This window comes from Muntiacus reevesi, chromosome 2 (genome assembly GCF_963930625.1).
Source record: "Muntiacus reevesi chromosome 2, mMunRee1.1, whole genome shotgun sequence".
In the NCBI taxonomy this organism is placed as follows: Eukaryota; Metazoa; Chordata; class Mammalia; order Artiodactyla; family Cervidae; genus Muntiacus; species Muntiacus reevesi.
The window spans coordinates 39,394,436-39,409,419 of record NC_089250.1 but is presented as its reverse complement, the minus strand read 5'-3'; the positions used below and the strand labels follow the sequence as shown (position 1 = coordinate 39,409,419).

The 14,984-nt window shown below is 45.1% G+C and overlaps 1 protein-coding gene across 5 annotated transcripts in view; it reads right to left on the bottom strand.

Moving 5' to 3' along the window:
* Positions 1-14,984, bottom strand: part of KIZ (kizuna centrosomal protein) — an 89,001-nt gene that overhangs the window by 31,961 nt on the left and 42,056 nt on the right. For 4 of the 5 annotated variants that reach the window (XM_065921325.1, XM_065921327.1, XM_065921326.1 and 1 more), the window contains 2 exons: positions 9,635-9,748; positions 2,770-2,920 (listed from right to left, as the gene is read on the bottom strand). In XM_065921325.1, the coding sequence (XP_065777397.1) occupies positions 2,770-2,920; positions 9,635-9,748 (265 nt within the window). The remainder of the gene's footprint in view (positions 1-2,769; positions 2,921-9,634; positions 9,749-14,984) is intronic. The other variant, XM_065921328.1, reaches the window with a different exon arrangement.

Sequence of the window (14,984 nt, the reverse complement as noted above, 5' to 3'; positions counted from 1 at the left end):
TAATTGCCTAATAGGTTATGCGGGTGCTGTGGATCTTATCTGGTCTCGGGAGGACATAATCCGAGTTTCGGCGGCTTTAATGATGTATTTACTCAAGAGACGGGATTGACTCCAGCTGATGGCAAGGGACCCACAGGTAAACATCATTTACATATGGCTGTTTAATTAGCCATTTACCCAAGAGATCAAAGTAAATATTTCTCAGCTTCATTAGACTCTTAATCAAGTGATTTCTACTAGAGCTTTCTTAAATTTTGAAAATCTCTTACTTTTAAGAATTTTATCTACAGAGAAATATTTAACCACATTATTCACTGAATATATAACTGTGAATACAGGACAACAACTCAGAGACACTTGACTGTGCCGATTTGTGACTCTAACGGTCCTAGAGCCCAGAAATGCATCCCGTCCTCACATCTGCCAGGCTTGTCCTGCCCATGTCACTCGGGTGGGCGAGTCTTTAGGGCTGTGCTTTTTTTCAGTCACAACCTATTTAGAAACTGCCTGCTTGCTTCTATTTATAAGGATGGATTTTGTCATTTATTTATTGGTAATTTTTATGGTTGTCACTAGATGGTGATTTAAAAAGGAACAAAATACCTACTAGGGGAGGTAGAAGGTTATTTGACTAATGAGCTATCAATTGGGCACCCCTCTTCCTATTAATTATGGAGTATATTATTTGAAAAATTATGAGTGAACTGGTTGTCTGGAACTTGGAATATGTTTTCTAATATAAACAACATCTTAAAAAAATAGACAAGGAGATGGTAAATGGCAATACTGTAGACCAATGCTTATTTTGCCCTTGATGTGACTGAGATATAGCGTATCTGCAGTGAGTATGAATGGAAAACAATGTTGTTACAAAACAGAACTAAATACAATGGGTAATAAAACCTGAAAACAAAATCCTTACTAAGATCTACATTTATCAATAGATACGAAAAAGAATCTAAAAAGCAATGGTTCTGTTCTTCCTAAAGAACACAGTTCTTTCTTCAAGAACATTTACACGGACAATGACATACCGCAAACAAGACAAAACTGAGGGTTAGTTACTGAGTCACATGCAGCACAGTAAAATGAAAATGTGTTCAGGAAGGATGTGCACAAGGTTACCTTTGCAAAGGGCAGGATCTGTGAGGGGCGCCCAGGGGCTGTATCTCTACCTGCAATAATCCATTCTGGAAGGAGAAGAATGGGGAGAAAGGAGGCAGGAGGGAGAGAAGAGCAAGGGTAGGAGCAGAGGCAGGAGCAGAGGAGAGGGGAGGGTGAAGGGTGGGGAACTGCAGAGTGCAGGGGTAACATCCATGCAGACATGGGTCGGTGGCTTCACTGTGCTGCTCCATGTGTGTGTGTGTGAAATGCTTTTTAAAAAGTCCTTCTACTCTTTTCTAATTTAGAGAGCTGGGGGAGGGGGTGTTGGGCAGGGCTGAAGGTGCTCTGAAAGGCTGGAGGGCAACACAGGCTCTGGACAGCGCTGCAAAACAGGCTGTAGCTTTGGGACAGAGGGGCAAGGACTGCCTCCAGAGGGGGCTCCTGTGGAATCCTGAACTTTGTACATAATCAAAATAAAGAAGTATTAAAGCCAGAAAACTCTATGTTATATAGCGAGTTAAGCATGTGTAAGGATGAAAACACATACTTGGAGGGAATTCCCTGGTGGCGCAAAGGTTGGGACTCCATGCTCTCACTGCCTCGGCCTAAGTTGGATCCTTGGTTAGGGATAAGATCCACTAGCTAGATGGGCCACTCTAGACCTGAATTTCTGCCCTCGAGCCCCACCCACCGCACCTCCCTGGGAACTGGCTCCATGACTCTGGTCCAGCATGACCCGCTCTACCTGTGCCAAGTGCTCAGTCCACTCCCGACTGTCCTGCTGAACCACGGCTGGGTGCATCCTTGGCTGTCCCCTTCCCAGTCCATGGGGACTAAATTCCTCGAGGCCCCTCCTGCAGCCCAGCTCAAGGGGCTCTGCAGCTTCCCAAACTCTGCTGAACCCGTGAACACCTCTCCTGAGCTGGGCCAGACCCTGTACAACTTCTGGTCCCTGTCCCCAGGTGTAGTCTGCTCCTCAGCCACGACAATGGCTCCGTTTCCCGGGAAAGTGTGCACTTTCTTGACCTGTTCTTTGGCCCCTAAGTCCGTCACCCACCCCCTCGGAGCCTGCTGAAATCCTGCCGGGCTTTTCAGGGTCACCTTCGCATGCCCCTCAGCTCTCTCAGTTATCAGGTCTGCCTTCCCTGCTTCTCCAGATGCCTGGCTCCCCTTCTGGAGGGTCTAAGTCCTCTGCCATGTTCCTACTGCGGACACCCACTCTGCCATTCCCCAGAAGAGGGGCCACATGGGATTTCTCTCTCCCCCGCCGTGGATCTGGGCTGCTGCCTAATCCACAGACGTGGACGAATACACATTTGCTGAGTTGACAAAAATGACCACACAGTATGTTTAAAGGATGGTGTAGAGAAAGAAAATCAGAATTCTCCAAGAGGCTCCTAAGTTCCCTGGACAAATGTTGCGGTAGGTATGTTTAATTAGGTTACCTCCAGGCCCAGGGTTAACTAACCTTACATAAGAAAGGACCTGAAATGCCTAGACAAAACACTCCGCAAAAAGTCTGAGATCAAAGTTCATCCAACTAACCACAAAAGCTCACTTACAATTTACATTTTTCAAATATATTAATCATTGTTAAGGATGTTAACTATTTCCTCAAATGACTAACTTGTACAATTTGAAACTTAAAGAATAAAAAGTACTAACCTTTGTCCTCTGGTCCAGTCTATTGACCAGGAAAACTTCAGACAGCTTCCCTACTTTCTCTTCTTGGACAGAAGTATCATGTCCTTTCAGGGCGGCAATATGCTGACCCGATCGTGTCCTTAATAAGTCTGAGGCTGGTGCTTGTTCAAACCTATAAAACACAATTAGGAGTCCCATTAGACAAGTGCAATGCTGGGTGACTTATGAGTCTCCTGTATTGTTAAAGGTCCCCACAATCATGCTAGAAGACAGTTTACAGAGAAAAGTCTGGAACATAATATAATCTGGGATAAGGGTATTTCCAGAGTTCAGGTTTCTTTTTGCAGGGTAACTTTCATTTTATTTTAGTTACAATATCATTGATAGATGAGCATTCTCAACTCTGTCTGCACCCTAGGACCACCTGGGGGGTTTTGCATCACCTAGGTACTTCATGCCATTGCTTCGGAGTTCAGGAAAACTAGTTAGTCTGGCGGGGGGCGGGGAACCCAGCAAATTGAGACTTTCTTTAAGGCTCTCAGAGCAATTCTGATGTCTGGTCACTGTTTCTAACTAGTGCAGAGGCGGTCAGGCTCCTCTTAAAGGTAAAGAAAAACAACAGTTCATATCTCCACCTCAATTAGTTTATTCTTATTGTACTCTTGCACTGCTTTCATTTTTTAAAATAAGTTACTATTAGGAAAAAGTCCAACGTAAGCCTATATTGCTGCCTATAATATCATATTTAGATACTAAACGGAAGAAAAATGTGCTGTATTTTAGGCCGGGGGCAGGAAACACATCAGATGAGCCTAGAGCACCTTGTCCCAGGAAGGGAGGAAGCTCTCAGACCCTGAGTTGTGTGAACAGGCCTCAGCAGTTGTGCCAAAGAGGCACCCACTGGCCAAAGATGAGACAGCGTGAGAGCCAAAAGAACAGTTACTAACATGGACTGGAACGCAGGGGATGTATAAAAATACATGACTTCATTTAAAAGATAAATAATAAAAAACCTTTGGATTCAGCCTTGAAAAGGAAGGAAATCTTTGTCACAGATTACAACATAGATGTACTACAACATGACGTTCTACTCTGTTATATAAGCCATTCACAAAAAAGCAGTATGATTCCACTAACATAAGATGCCGAGAATAGTCAAATTCAGAAGCAGAGTAGAGTGGTGGCTGCCAGGGGCTAGGGGAAGGAGGACTGGGGACTTGTTTAATGGGGACAGAGCTCCAGTTCTGTAAGACGACAAAGCTCTAGAGATCTGATGCACAAAAATGTGAATGTACTTAATGCTACTGAACTGTACACTTCAAAGGGTTAAGGTGGTAAATTTTATGTTTATGTGTGTTTTTACCACCAAAGTATCAATAAACCAACCTTTGGATGCTGCTAGAGAAACAATTTGTTATTCTGGAAACTGGTTAAGGAAAGGGATGGAGTCAAGCATTTGTCCTGCCTTTGTGGTCAACAACAAAAAACACAAACAAAAAAAAACTTCAGAGTTACCAAGTAGTTGATGGGAAAAGTTTTTTCAATTAATAGATGCAAACAAAGGGCTGCATTAGAAAAGTCACTGTTTTCTAAGTCCAAATTAATGAGTGCACCTAGGAAATGATCATAATGTTGAGGAAACTGCATAATGGAAGCTTTGAATCAGAGGCACCCGTCTGCCAGTGCTCAAGTCCTTAGCCCAGTCCTGGAAGCACACACGAAGGGACGAGCAGTCACGTGCCACCTGAGGAGGTGAAGTAAGAAGGACCAGCACTGCCTGTGATGGCATTCTGCCAGAATAACCTGCCTGGAATATAATTCTGGATCCCAATCCAACCAGCAGTTTACGGGGAACATCATTTGGATCCTGATTCAAAGACAGCAAATGTAGACAGGCTGCTTTTGAGAAAACCAAAGCAAAGTGACAAGGACTAGGTAACAAAGAATTTTCTTAAGTGGTCAAGTATTAAATACTTGTACGTTAGAGATGTGTTTGTGAGAGGAAAAAATGTTGTCTGTTTTAAACTACTGAAGAAAAAGTGTGGGCGAGGGAAAGAGATAAAATAAGACTAGCAAAATGTTGACAACTGTGGGTCTGGGAGAGGGTATGTGGGACTTTATTATATTCACGCCGACTTTTCTAGATGTTTAAACATGTCAAAGTGAAAGTGAAGTCGCTCAGTCGTGTCTGACCCTTTGTAAACCCATGGACTGCAGCCTACCAGGCTTCTCCGCCCATGGGATTTTTCAGGGAAGAGTACCGGAGTGGGTTGCCATTTCCTTCTCCAAAACATGTCAAAGTATATACTAAAAATCTGTGTACTAATATGTGCAACTTACTTGGAAATGCATAAAAAGATTGGAATTGATGGATGGATGGATGGGAAATAGATTTGGGAGTGTAATAAAATGTCAGTGGTAGAAGCTGGGTGGTAGGTATGTCAATGTTACAGTTTTTCTCATTTTTCTATATGTTTGGAAATTTTCATAATAAAATGGGAAAGAAGTCTAGGTGTAATTCAGAATCTTTAAAAAGAAATCTTAATTGTTTTAAGATTTGGCCTGACCTAACCCCTGCTTTTCCCCAAGACTTGAATAAAGTGGGATGCATCACTGGAATCCTTGAACTTATTTAAAAATTTCCCCAGATGATTCCAAGGTTCCTGGCTGGTCTGGAAGGAAGCCCCTTGAGCAACTTGTTTCTCCTGGTAACATCTAGACCTCACCGACGTCATAAAGCTTCCAAATCCTCTGTTCTGTTCTATGTCAATGAGTTACTCTTTGTATCTGCATCTGGGTTTATAGCGATTTCCTTTCTAGGAAAACGCACACATGGGCCACTGTCAAATTCTAGTCCAGTCAGCAGGTATATTTCTCAAAATGAGTAAAATCAATTGTTTCTATCTAGAAAGGATGTTTAGTTAGGTTGAACTCAACTTGAAAACAAGTTTAATGAGGATGAATTAGTTGGGATGCACTGACTTATCAGACACCAGCCCTTCTGGTGACTGAGACACATGATTTCTGCAGAAGCAAAGCCAAGGCAAGACTCTGGTTACTAACACCTCTTCTAACTGTGACCATTCTTTGTGTCCTGACATGAAAGCACTAGCTGAGGTTTCCTGTAATTATTACACTTGCTTCATAAAAGGAGAAAACCCACAGGCTCAAAAAGCAAATGAACTTCTGGAGGAGAGACAGCATCAGAATCTGTGACTTCTGAGCGGCTGAGCCAACACCCGGCAACCAGGAAGGTTTGGGCCATGGCAGGCCCTGCGTGGAGTCCTGCCCCTGGTTCTATACAAACACACAGAATCAGGACATCTATGGAGCAGTTCAGAGGACTTAAAGGAGTTTTTTCCTCTTTTGTCCACTTCACTTTGCTAAGTTTCTAGTATCAACGTCACACAGAAAAAATAAAAAGTAAAAAACAAAGCATGATGTCAGTTCAATTATATACTCCTCTAATTAAAAATAGATTTTAAAGTCTATAATTAATTTCATACACTTATAATGGTTTCCAATGAGAAAACTGCAATTTAAGCAAAGGTACCAGCATTTCCTAACTACAACTGATTTATAACAGATGGGTAATCTGACCAAAGTTTTAAATGCAGACAAAATAATAAATATCTTGAATTTTATGCTGAACATAAACAGAATAAAATAGATTTCTACAAACTATACTCCACATACTATAAACCTGACAATTTTTCAGCATTAGTTTGAGAGCACAATGGGGCAATGTATCTGAAAGGAGCCACGGATAGAGACAATTGCACCTGGAAAAGACACAAAATCATGGGTGGTCTCATTACGGTTTCCACAGAAGACAAACCGATTAAATAATCACTTTTATGTTAAAATATATTTTTCCAGGAGGCAATAAAGAACAATTTTTTAAAAATAGACTGCCTCAAATGACATGCATCATATTTTAAAAACTCAGAATTGTCTAAAATAACAACTTACTAGTAACAGTAAGCCTTTCACATGAAGGAAGGTCTTACAACACTTAATCCCAGGTATAACAAAAATCAATAAAAACAATAATAATAATGATAGGAATGATTTTGTCCTTTTTTCTTTGAAGAGCCTTCATTTTGTGATAGAGAATTCAGAAATCTATCTTTCCAATCTATGCTGTGGACCAGGTGTCCCATTTCCTGGATGGAAATGAAGCAAAGAGACGGATGTTACTTGCTGAGGTTTGCTCAGGGGCACAAGCAGGGCCATGGCCACACAAAACATGGCTCTGTTCACAGGCTTTCAGGAGTCCATAAGCTGTTAGAACCTTCCCGTTCTGCCCAGCTGACATCAATGTCACTAACAACTGAGAAACAGAAGTAGATGATTCTCTTCAAATCTGTGTTTCTGGAATGACCAGCAGACAGCTTCGGTCTAAGGGCTGTCCCTGACAGACAGGAATACCCCATTTAGGGAAATACCTAGCAATACCTTGCCTGTAATGCAGGAGACCTGGGTTCAATCCCTGGGTTGGAAAGATCCCCTGGAGGAGAGCACGGCAACGTACTCCAGTATTCCTGCCTGGAGAATCCCATGGAAAGAGGAGCCTGGTGGGCTACAATCCATGGGGTGGCAAAGAGCTGGACACGACTGAGCGACTAAGCACAGCACAGCACTAGGAATACCTCCTGGGTGCTAAGGGCACAGGAGGCGGTGAACATGCAGAGGGCAGGGGAGCATGATGCCGGGACTAAGACCTGTTAGGAAGGACTGGCAGCTAAGACCTGACTGCCTGTCTCTCAAAGGTCAGACACTTGGGGCTTTTTCTGAGGCTAGAGAGGGAACCAGTGGCAATCAGTGTGCAAGGAACGGCATCCTCAGTCATGACACAGGGTAATTCTGATTGTAACAGACCATAACAGTGACTTCAGGAACCATTCCTGACTTCTTTATCTGGCTTTAAAAAATGACTGTGGCAGAGACACAGTTCCGAAGGCTCCAGATATTAATTTTAAAATTTGTGTTGGTCATAAAGAAAGATCATTTCTTCTTGGAAGGCTGATTTATACATAACTGTAGATCAATAGTCATGGAAAATGCAACCTCTCATAATGGGAACGGACGCTCTATTTATGCATGTTGAGAAACTGTAACAAACGCGGGCCGAGTCGATGGAGATGGCATATCTTATCACCACGCCACAGTCTGGCAGCCCAGGTTAAGAGAGTCACATGATGAATCACCTAGTCTAACAACTCAGTCCACAGAGAGAATTATAAATTCGTATATGCCTTCATGCGACATACCAACACTGTGGTTTATGCCAAACAATATATCAACAGACACAGAGGTGGTGAGAAAGAAGTGGGGGTCCAGCTGAAGAGCCTCAGTGCACACAACCACCAAATGGCCAGAGAGACTCCTCTCCAGCCAGCTTCTCCCACCCTTGGAAAGGGCATTTTAAGACTGCCTTTATCTTCACTTTGCATGATAAAAAAACATGAAAGAGGATTTCCATGCATTGCCCTTCACTGCTGTAAGCTGAAAAGCTACTGACCAGGACGGGCAGGTCCCACCTTCTCTGTAGTGTGGAGATCACAGCACGATGCGGAAGCGGCTGTAAACACGTTCAGCACTGGTGACTCTCACCCTGCGGTCTGTGGGATGGAGTCCTGTGACCAGCCACGTTTTCTTGGGACAAGGTCCTTTTAGAGACCATTACCCTGACGGCTCCTCATGCCCTGATGGGACCTGATACACACTGGATTTATGCCGAATTCCACTCTGAAAACCATGTTATCCTGCCTGTTTATATCCTTACACAAAAGAGTCTGCATGACACACAGAAAGGACAGTAGATGCCAGATGTTAAGACAACCAGACCTGAAAGCCATCTCACTCTCCCTGCCAGACAAGGCCTGTTCAGGTGGGCTGACCACATCTGAGCAACCATTTGTTCTCTGCTGGAAAATGGTGTGGACAGACTTCAGTGAGGGGACTTCACTTCAGTCAGTCCCCCAAATAAAAATCAGGGTAAGGACACTGGTAACATTCATGCACTCATGAATTAGGCATCTACCAGGGGCAGCAGTGGACAAACCACTACCCATATTATCTATCTGTAATGCTGTGAATTTAATTCAGAAGCCCAGATTGCCACAAAGCTTCTGAGGCCCTGACAAGACACCCAGAGTGTCAAGAAGGTGCGTGAAGGGATAAGATTTCTGACTGATTCAGAAACAACCATGACTCACATGTGCCAACCACCCTGCAAACGATTAACCTCGCTCACTCACCCGCATTTTTGAGCCACTGAAGGCACATGGTTGGAGCGGCACTCTCACACTTGAGGGAGCAGAGGTAAGCATGCATTCAGGCCCGGATAGCAGGGCCCCACCTCCAGACTCCTGTTTCAGTGGATCTGGGGTGGGACCCAAGAACGTGCATTTCTAACGAGCTTCCAGGATTTGTGGATGCTGTTGGTACAAGAACTATACTCATCAGAGGCCTGCATCACCAGCATGACCTAGAAAACGCAGGGACATCTGCCATGGACACCTGTCCAGCGGGCAGTTCTGCTGCACTACCACCTGGGTGTTCACCAAGTCATGTGAACATGCGATACTGAGCTTACCGATGTTCCCTCCCCACGAGTATGCCTTAAAATGTTGCTATGGGCAGGGGCTCGGCAGATACGTGTGCAGGGACTGAGCAAGATATAGGAGCAGGGATTGAGCAGATGTATCCGATTAACAATTAGAAACAAATACATTCACAAAGATAGATGGTGAGGCCACAGTTAAATTGATGCTCCAGGTGCCCAGCACAGAACTGACTGTGTACAGCTGTGTTTTTCCACCCTTATCTGGGAACAAGAAGGGCCTATCCATCACAGCAGCAACTTGGAAGACTGTCACACCTGACTTGCTTGTTGTCACTGCCACCCCCGGGGCAGAGTTGAGGGAGCTGGTGAAGGACAGCGGCTCCGCAGGTTTGAGGGCCTTCTTGTAGGATGTCACTGTGGTTACAGAGCCTATAAAATAAAACAGGTGTCGCAGGAGACATTTATTTGAGCCCAGATGGTCAGCTTCTAGAATCTATGGTGGCTCTTCGTGGTTTACTGAAATATATCTGTAATATAATCTAAACATAAAGACGCAGCAACTAGACTGTCTCTTGACAAAGATGTAAAATGGGGTGGTTTGAAAAACTTGTCTGCATGAAGGTGGCTGTTTTAAATCCATCAGAGGAAGTGGCTTTTAACCCTTCGCAGACTTCATGAGGTTCACATCCACAGCTGTGCAATCTCACTGCACATCCCACCTGACTGATAGGAATGCCAGATAATCTGAACAGCAGAAAAGGCTAATTTCACATTGTCAATCATAACAAAGTTAGATCTCCTCCACTCACATGAAATTTACTTAAATTGTCACTGCTAAGAAATTGAAAACTGCTGGCTGAAGTAGAGGTTACGTCCTCTATTTCTGAATGCAGAAAAAATGACTATTATTTCTCCATTCAGATCTCACTGCAATGAAATTTTCTTTATTTTTAGAAAAACAGGAAGGAATGGAAAGAGGGATTTAGCCCTTGTCATCTTTCTGCAGTCCACAGGGACACTGATGGAGTGTTAATTGTTCTAGGTTAGGTCTGTCAGGGTCACAACAGTCTCCAAAGAGTTTGGTTAGTAACTTCCTTTAAAAAAAAATGACAGTTTGTATGATTCTAAAAAGTCATGGGAGAAGATATCAAAGACAAAATACTTCTCCTTTAAAGAAACTGATCACATATGTAGCTGGCAATATACAACACATTCCCCAAGAGGAAAACGAAGCAACTTATAAAGCAATGTTCATAGCAAAGTATTACTAATTTGTAATCAGTCTAACGGTTGGGAGAGATCTAATGGTTGGGCTAAATTACTCAATCTATTCGATGGCCATGTGCCTGATGATACAAGGATGAAAAAGACCTGCTCCATCTGTACGCTGGAGGCTTGTCCCCCCACCCCCTCCAAAGCAGGCCTTCACCCTGGGCAGGAAACAGAAATGGGTCCACAGATTCAAGCCTTGTTCTGGACTCTGAGTCTCCCGTTGGTACCCCCAGCTCTAGGCCAAGTCCCAGCTCCTGAGCCTGTGACTCATGCCATGTTGGGTCCTCATTGTTGGACCTCGGCGGCCCCAAACCTCCTCGCCTGTGGGATGTGCAGTACCTATGTCTACCAGCTTTTTTGAAGGCAAACTCTGGGTCCCGATTCTCCCTAGAAGGTTGTATCTTGTCATCAACCAATTCACAGTGAGACCTGCCCTTAAGAAGATGAAGATAAGCCAATTTCATAGCAGTAATGATGTGTAGAGGGGAAGATGGTCAGGAAGGTGGGGCAGGGCCCTGTGCTGGGCAGGATGCAGACAGAGGGAGACCATAGCTGAAGCCAGGAGGCAGCAAGGCAAAGGCGAGGGAAAGCCAGGGTAAGAGGGGGTGGGGACTAGCAAGGAGATAAGCCAGCCTTGGTGGTGACTGGATAGTAACAGGAAATAAGATTCAGTATAAAACTCTGGCAAGGAAACAGTGATAAACATCATGGGTTTTTGAGTCATGGTTGGTTTCCTGGCAGCTGTAGCTGTGGACAGGGCTGATGAGGGAGAGACGGGCCAGGGGACCGACCCTCTGCTCTGGGTGGCAGGGGACAAGCTCGCAGATGTGAGCACAGTGGTGGGCGGCAGATGGGGAGGATCCACAAGCCCACCGCTGGTGGGGTGAGGATGCTAAAGGCTGGGGCACAAGTCAACCTTAAAGGGCTGATCACCCCAGGCTCCCATGGCAGAGTGTCTCAGTGAGGTTAGATCTTTCCAGTTTTTAAGAGAAGCTGGAAATTCACCATTGCTTATTTTTATAGGATATCTCTCAGATTTTTAACATGCAGCAACTATTCAGAAGAATGTTAAAAACTGTGCTTGATAAACAAAGCCACGCTATCGGCTCGGGATCTCCAGCTTCGATGGCCTCTAGACCCACTTTCCAACCAGGGGGACCAGGGGTGAGCCTCTGTATCCTTGCAAACCTGAGTACAGTAGAGGAGCTTGGCAGACATCAGCTCATGCTGCTGTGCCAAGGTGGAATGCGGCAGTGCCCCCCAGGACGAGTATCTTACCTCTGCCACTCTTAGGAATGATGAGAAGAGAAAGCCGGTCAGTGGGGTCTGGTTACTGTTATAAACTCCTTACAGACAATGCTCCCCGACTCCAGCATCCTCCCCCCATCTCCATCCCAAGTACCACCACGGCAGGGCCAGTGAGCAATCACACGCCGAATGCCTTCCCTCTTTGCCGGTCTGCTGAGTCCAGATGTCAGGCCTGCTCAGACCAGCTGCCTTCTTCACAGGATCTTTCTCAGCCCTGAGCTCCTCAGCTCCTCCAGCATGAAGCAGACAGCACCCCACACTGTGCTGTCCTCCAGCTACGCCCCGTCTGACAAGTCTTCCCCACATGACTAAGAGGCCTGTTGAGAACAGCAAGGGTACTTGGGATTTCACAGGATGCTGACGACACTCTTAAGGACACTGTGTGCTGAACGACAGGAGAAGATTTAAACCCACATGAGACAATTCATGACATGTGTATTGTTACAGCTTGTTTTTACACGGTGGTGTCACACTGGACCAGGGCTTCTAGGGCTCAGCAAGGAATGATCAACAAGTTGGTCAGTGAGATGGCCACCAGCACTGTACCCACGGAGCCATGGCCCACCCCAGATTAACTCCTAACCTTGTGTGCCGAAAGATGAGTGGCTCTGAGTTGAGGATTTCTAACATTTATCTCCCCATGGGACAGACCTTAGTTTGCAAAATACCCATCAACACTTGCCTGCAAACAACTCAAATAATTCACACAATGTACAGAGTTAAAAGATTAAAGATGATGTGTGATGAAAATACCATTTTCAAATTCAACAGCCCAGTTTCTTCCATGTCTTCTATTTGCATTCCTACCAGAATACTTCAGCTAGAAGAGCATCGGCCTGACAGCCTGTCTCTCTCCTGGGGAGAGAGGCACCAAGGCACTGGGCCCCATCTGTTTGCTTTCTGTGAGGTTCAGCAACAGGACAAACCTGCTTGAGGACAAGCAACACCTAGTAACACAAATTGATGCTTTAACAAAATTTTATTTTATCCAATAATACTTAAGCTCACAATAAATTATGTTTTGGCTAAATTTAAAGTAATTAAGTTTCTGAGAAAGCTTCATTTTCAGTCACACAGAATTTAGGACATAATTTACAAGAAAGCAACTTCATACCAGGCTAATGTGAGCAGTCAAGGTAGAGGTTTTTTTTTTTTTTTTTTTTTTTTTAAAGAAATAAAAGGAGAAAAGACGCTTTTTCTTTCAGTATCACAAACTGAGAATTACTTCTTGGCAAAGAGAAAATAAGTTTCTCCTCAACTCTAGCACGTGACTTTCACATCTGCCCTGGCTGCCGTCTTCAGAGCACTTGGTGAGCATGTGCTTCAGCTGCAGTGATGGGAGCCTGACTTTGGGGTTTCATTCTCTCCAGGAGATGCAGTCTTTGCATGGTGTGGGCCCAGACTCCAGGCAGGGATGAGTCTGCTTACACAATTTACACAACACAATGTTACTTGTTTAAAGTTTTATGGATGATGTTTACTGTGTCTTAAAGGAAATGGAAGAATCAGAAGACGGTTATATCCAGAACGAAGTTTTAGGGAGGAAATTATTTCAGAAAGAGCAACAACAAGCAGGCATCACTCGCAGAGGTGGTGGTGGGATGTGAGCATGTCATGGAGGAATAACCCACACACGTGAGGGTGGGAAGAAGGCAACACGGCCTGCTAGTCTCTATCGGATTCCAGAGCTCGCAGAAACTTCGCCTGGAAACTCACAGCTTTGGTAGGTCATACTCTGCTTTTGAAACATAAGGTGGCTTTGATCTTTTCACTAAGAACACATGGTCTGGATAGAATATATTATTTTAAAACCATCATTCCATCAGATCCTAGGTCTGGTTTTCTGCATTTAAAGCCCAAGGAAATCTGTTGATTATAATGAACAACGCTGAAAAATCCTAAGACCCATGAGGTTCCTGGATTTTAACAGAAGCAACAGAATGCATTCATGCACCTCATGTTCTGAACCCACAACTGCCGCAAACTATTGGGTTGGCCAAAGAGTTTGGGTGGTTTTTCTGTAAGCTGTAAGGAAAAACCCGACTGGACTTTTTGGCTAAACCAAATGTAACTAATGAACCAAAGCCCAACTAAGGTCAGTCAAAACCCAAGTCGCTAACTCAATCTGCATAGCTTACAGGTCCTCCTGAAGCAATTTAGCACCTTCGCCAGTAAGAGAAAACCTCCCGTTGACGCCCACCCACCCACCCACAGGTACACGTACACGTACACACACACACACACACACACCACCACCACCACCACCACCGAGCATCAGAGAGGCCCGGAGAAGCCCTACCTCCATAAAGATGCAAATTAAGATTTAAACAGGCTAACAATCGGCCGGAGCTAATCCTTTTACAGAGGTGTGAATGGCTATTGAGAACTGAATTCCGGCTGCCAGCTTTTGTTGAGTGGTCCTACAGACACATCTCATCCAGCAGCATCACCAAGCCACCGATTCTGAGGATGACTGATAAAACAGTTTCATCAGGCAAGCATCATTTGTTTGCTCTGGTATCAAATTTCCTGACCATCCATCCAAAGGCGTGCATGTAAGCAGACTGAGGCAGCAATGCCTTGGGAGCAGGAACTAGGAGCAAGGGTCTCAGGCTTGATGCCAGGCAGCCAGAACAGCTGGGGGTATGGCCTTGGGGGAGTCTGGACGCGAGGGGGCGGGGGGGTTTTGTTGGCCACACAAAACGGTGATAGAAAGGACAAACACGTACATAGTTAAACAGTACTTTTCTTTTCACGGGCTGTCTCAAGAAACCTAGGTTTGGGGGGCTACCTCGGCCCCCATTGTGCAGCCCCCTGGGTGGTCCCTTCCGGGGGGCCACTTGAAGGCGCACAAAGCCTGAGGAAGGGAGGAGGGGCGGCGGCACAAAGGCTGGGGCGGGGGCGGGGGGCAGGGGTCTGTGGTGCCGCGGGCCAGGGGTCACGAACAAGGCTCCTCTCTTCACCCGGGAAACAAGGCTCCTTGTCTTCACCTGGAGGCCGGGTGATGGTGCTGACAGCTGGGACCGGGGCACCCACGCCTGTGAGGCGGCTCTTTCTTTAAAGCAGCAGAGGCCTTACAAACAAA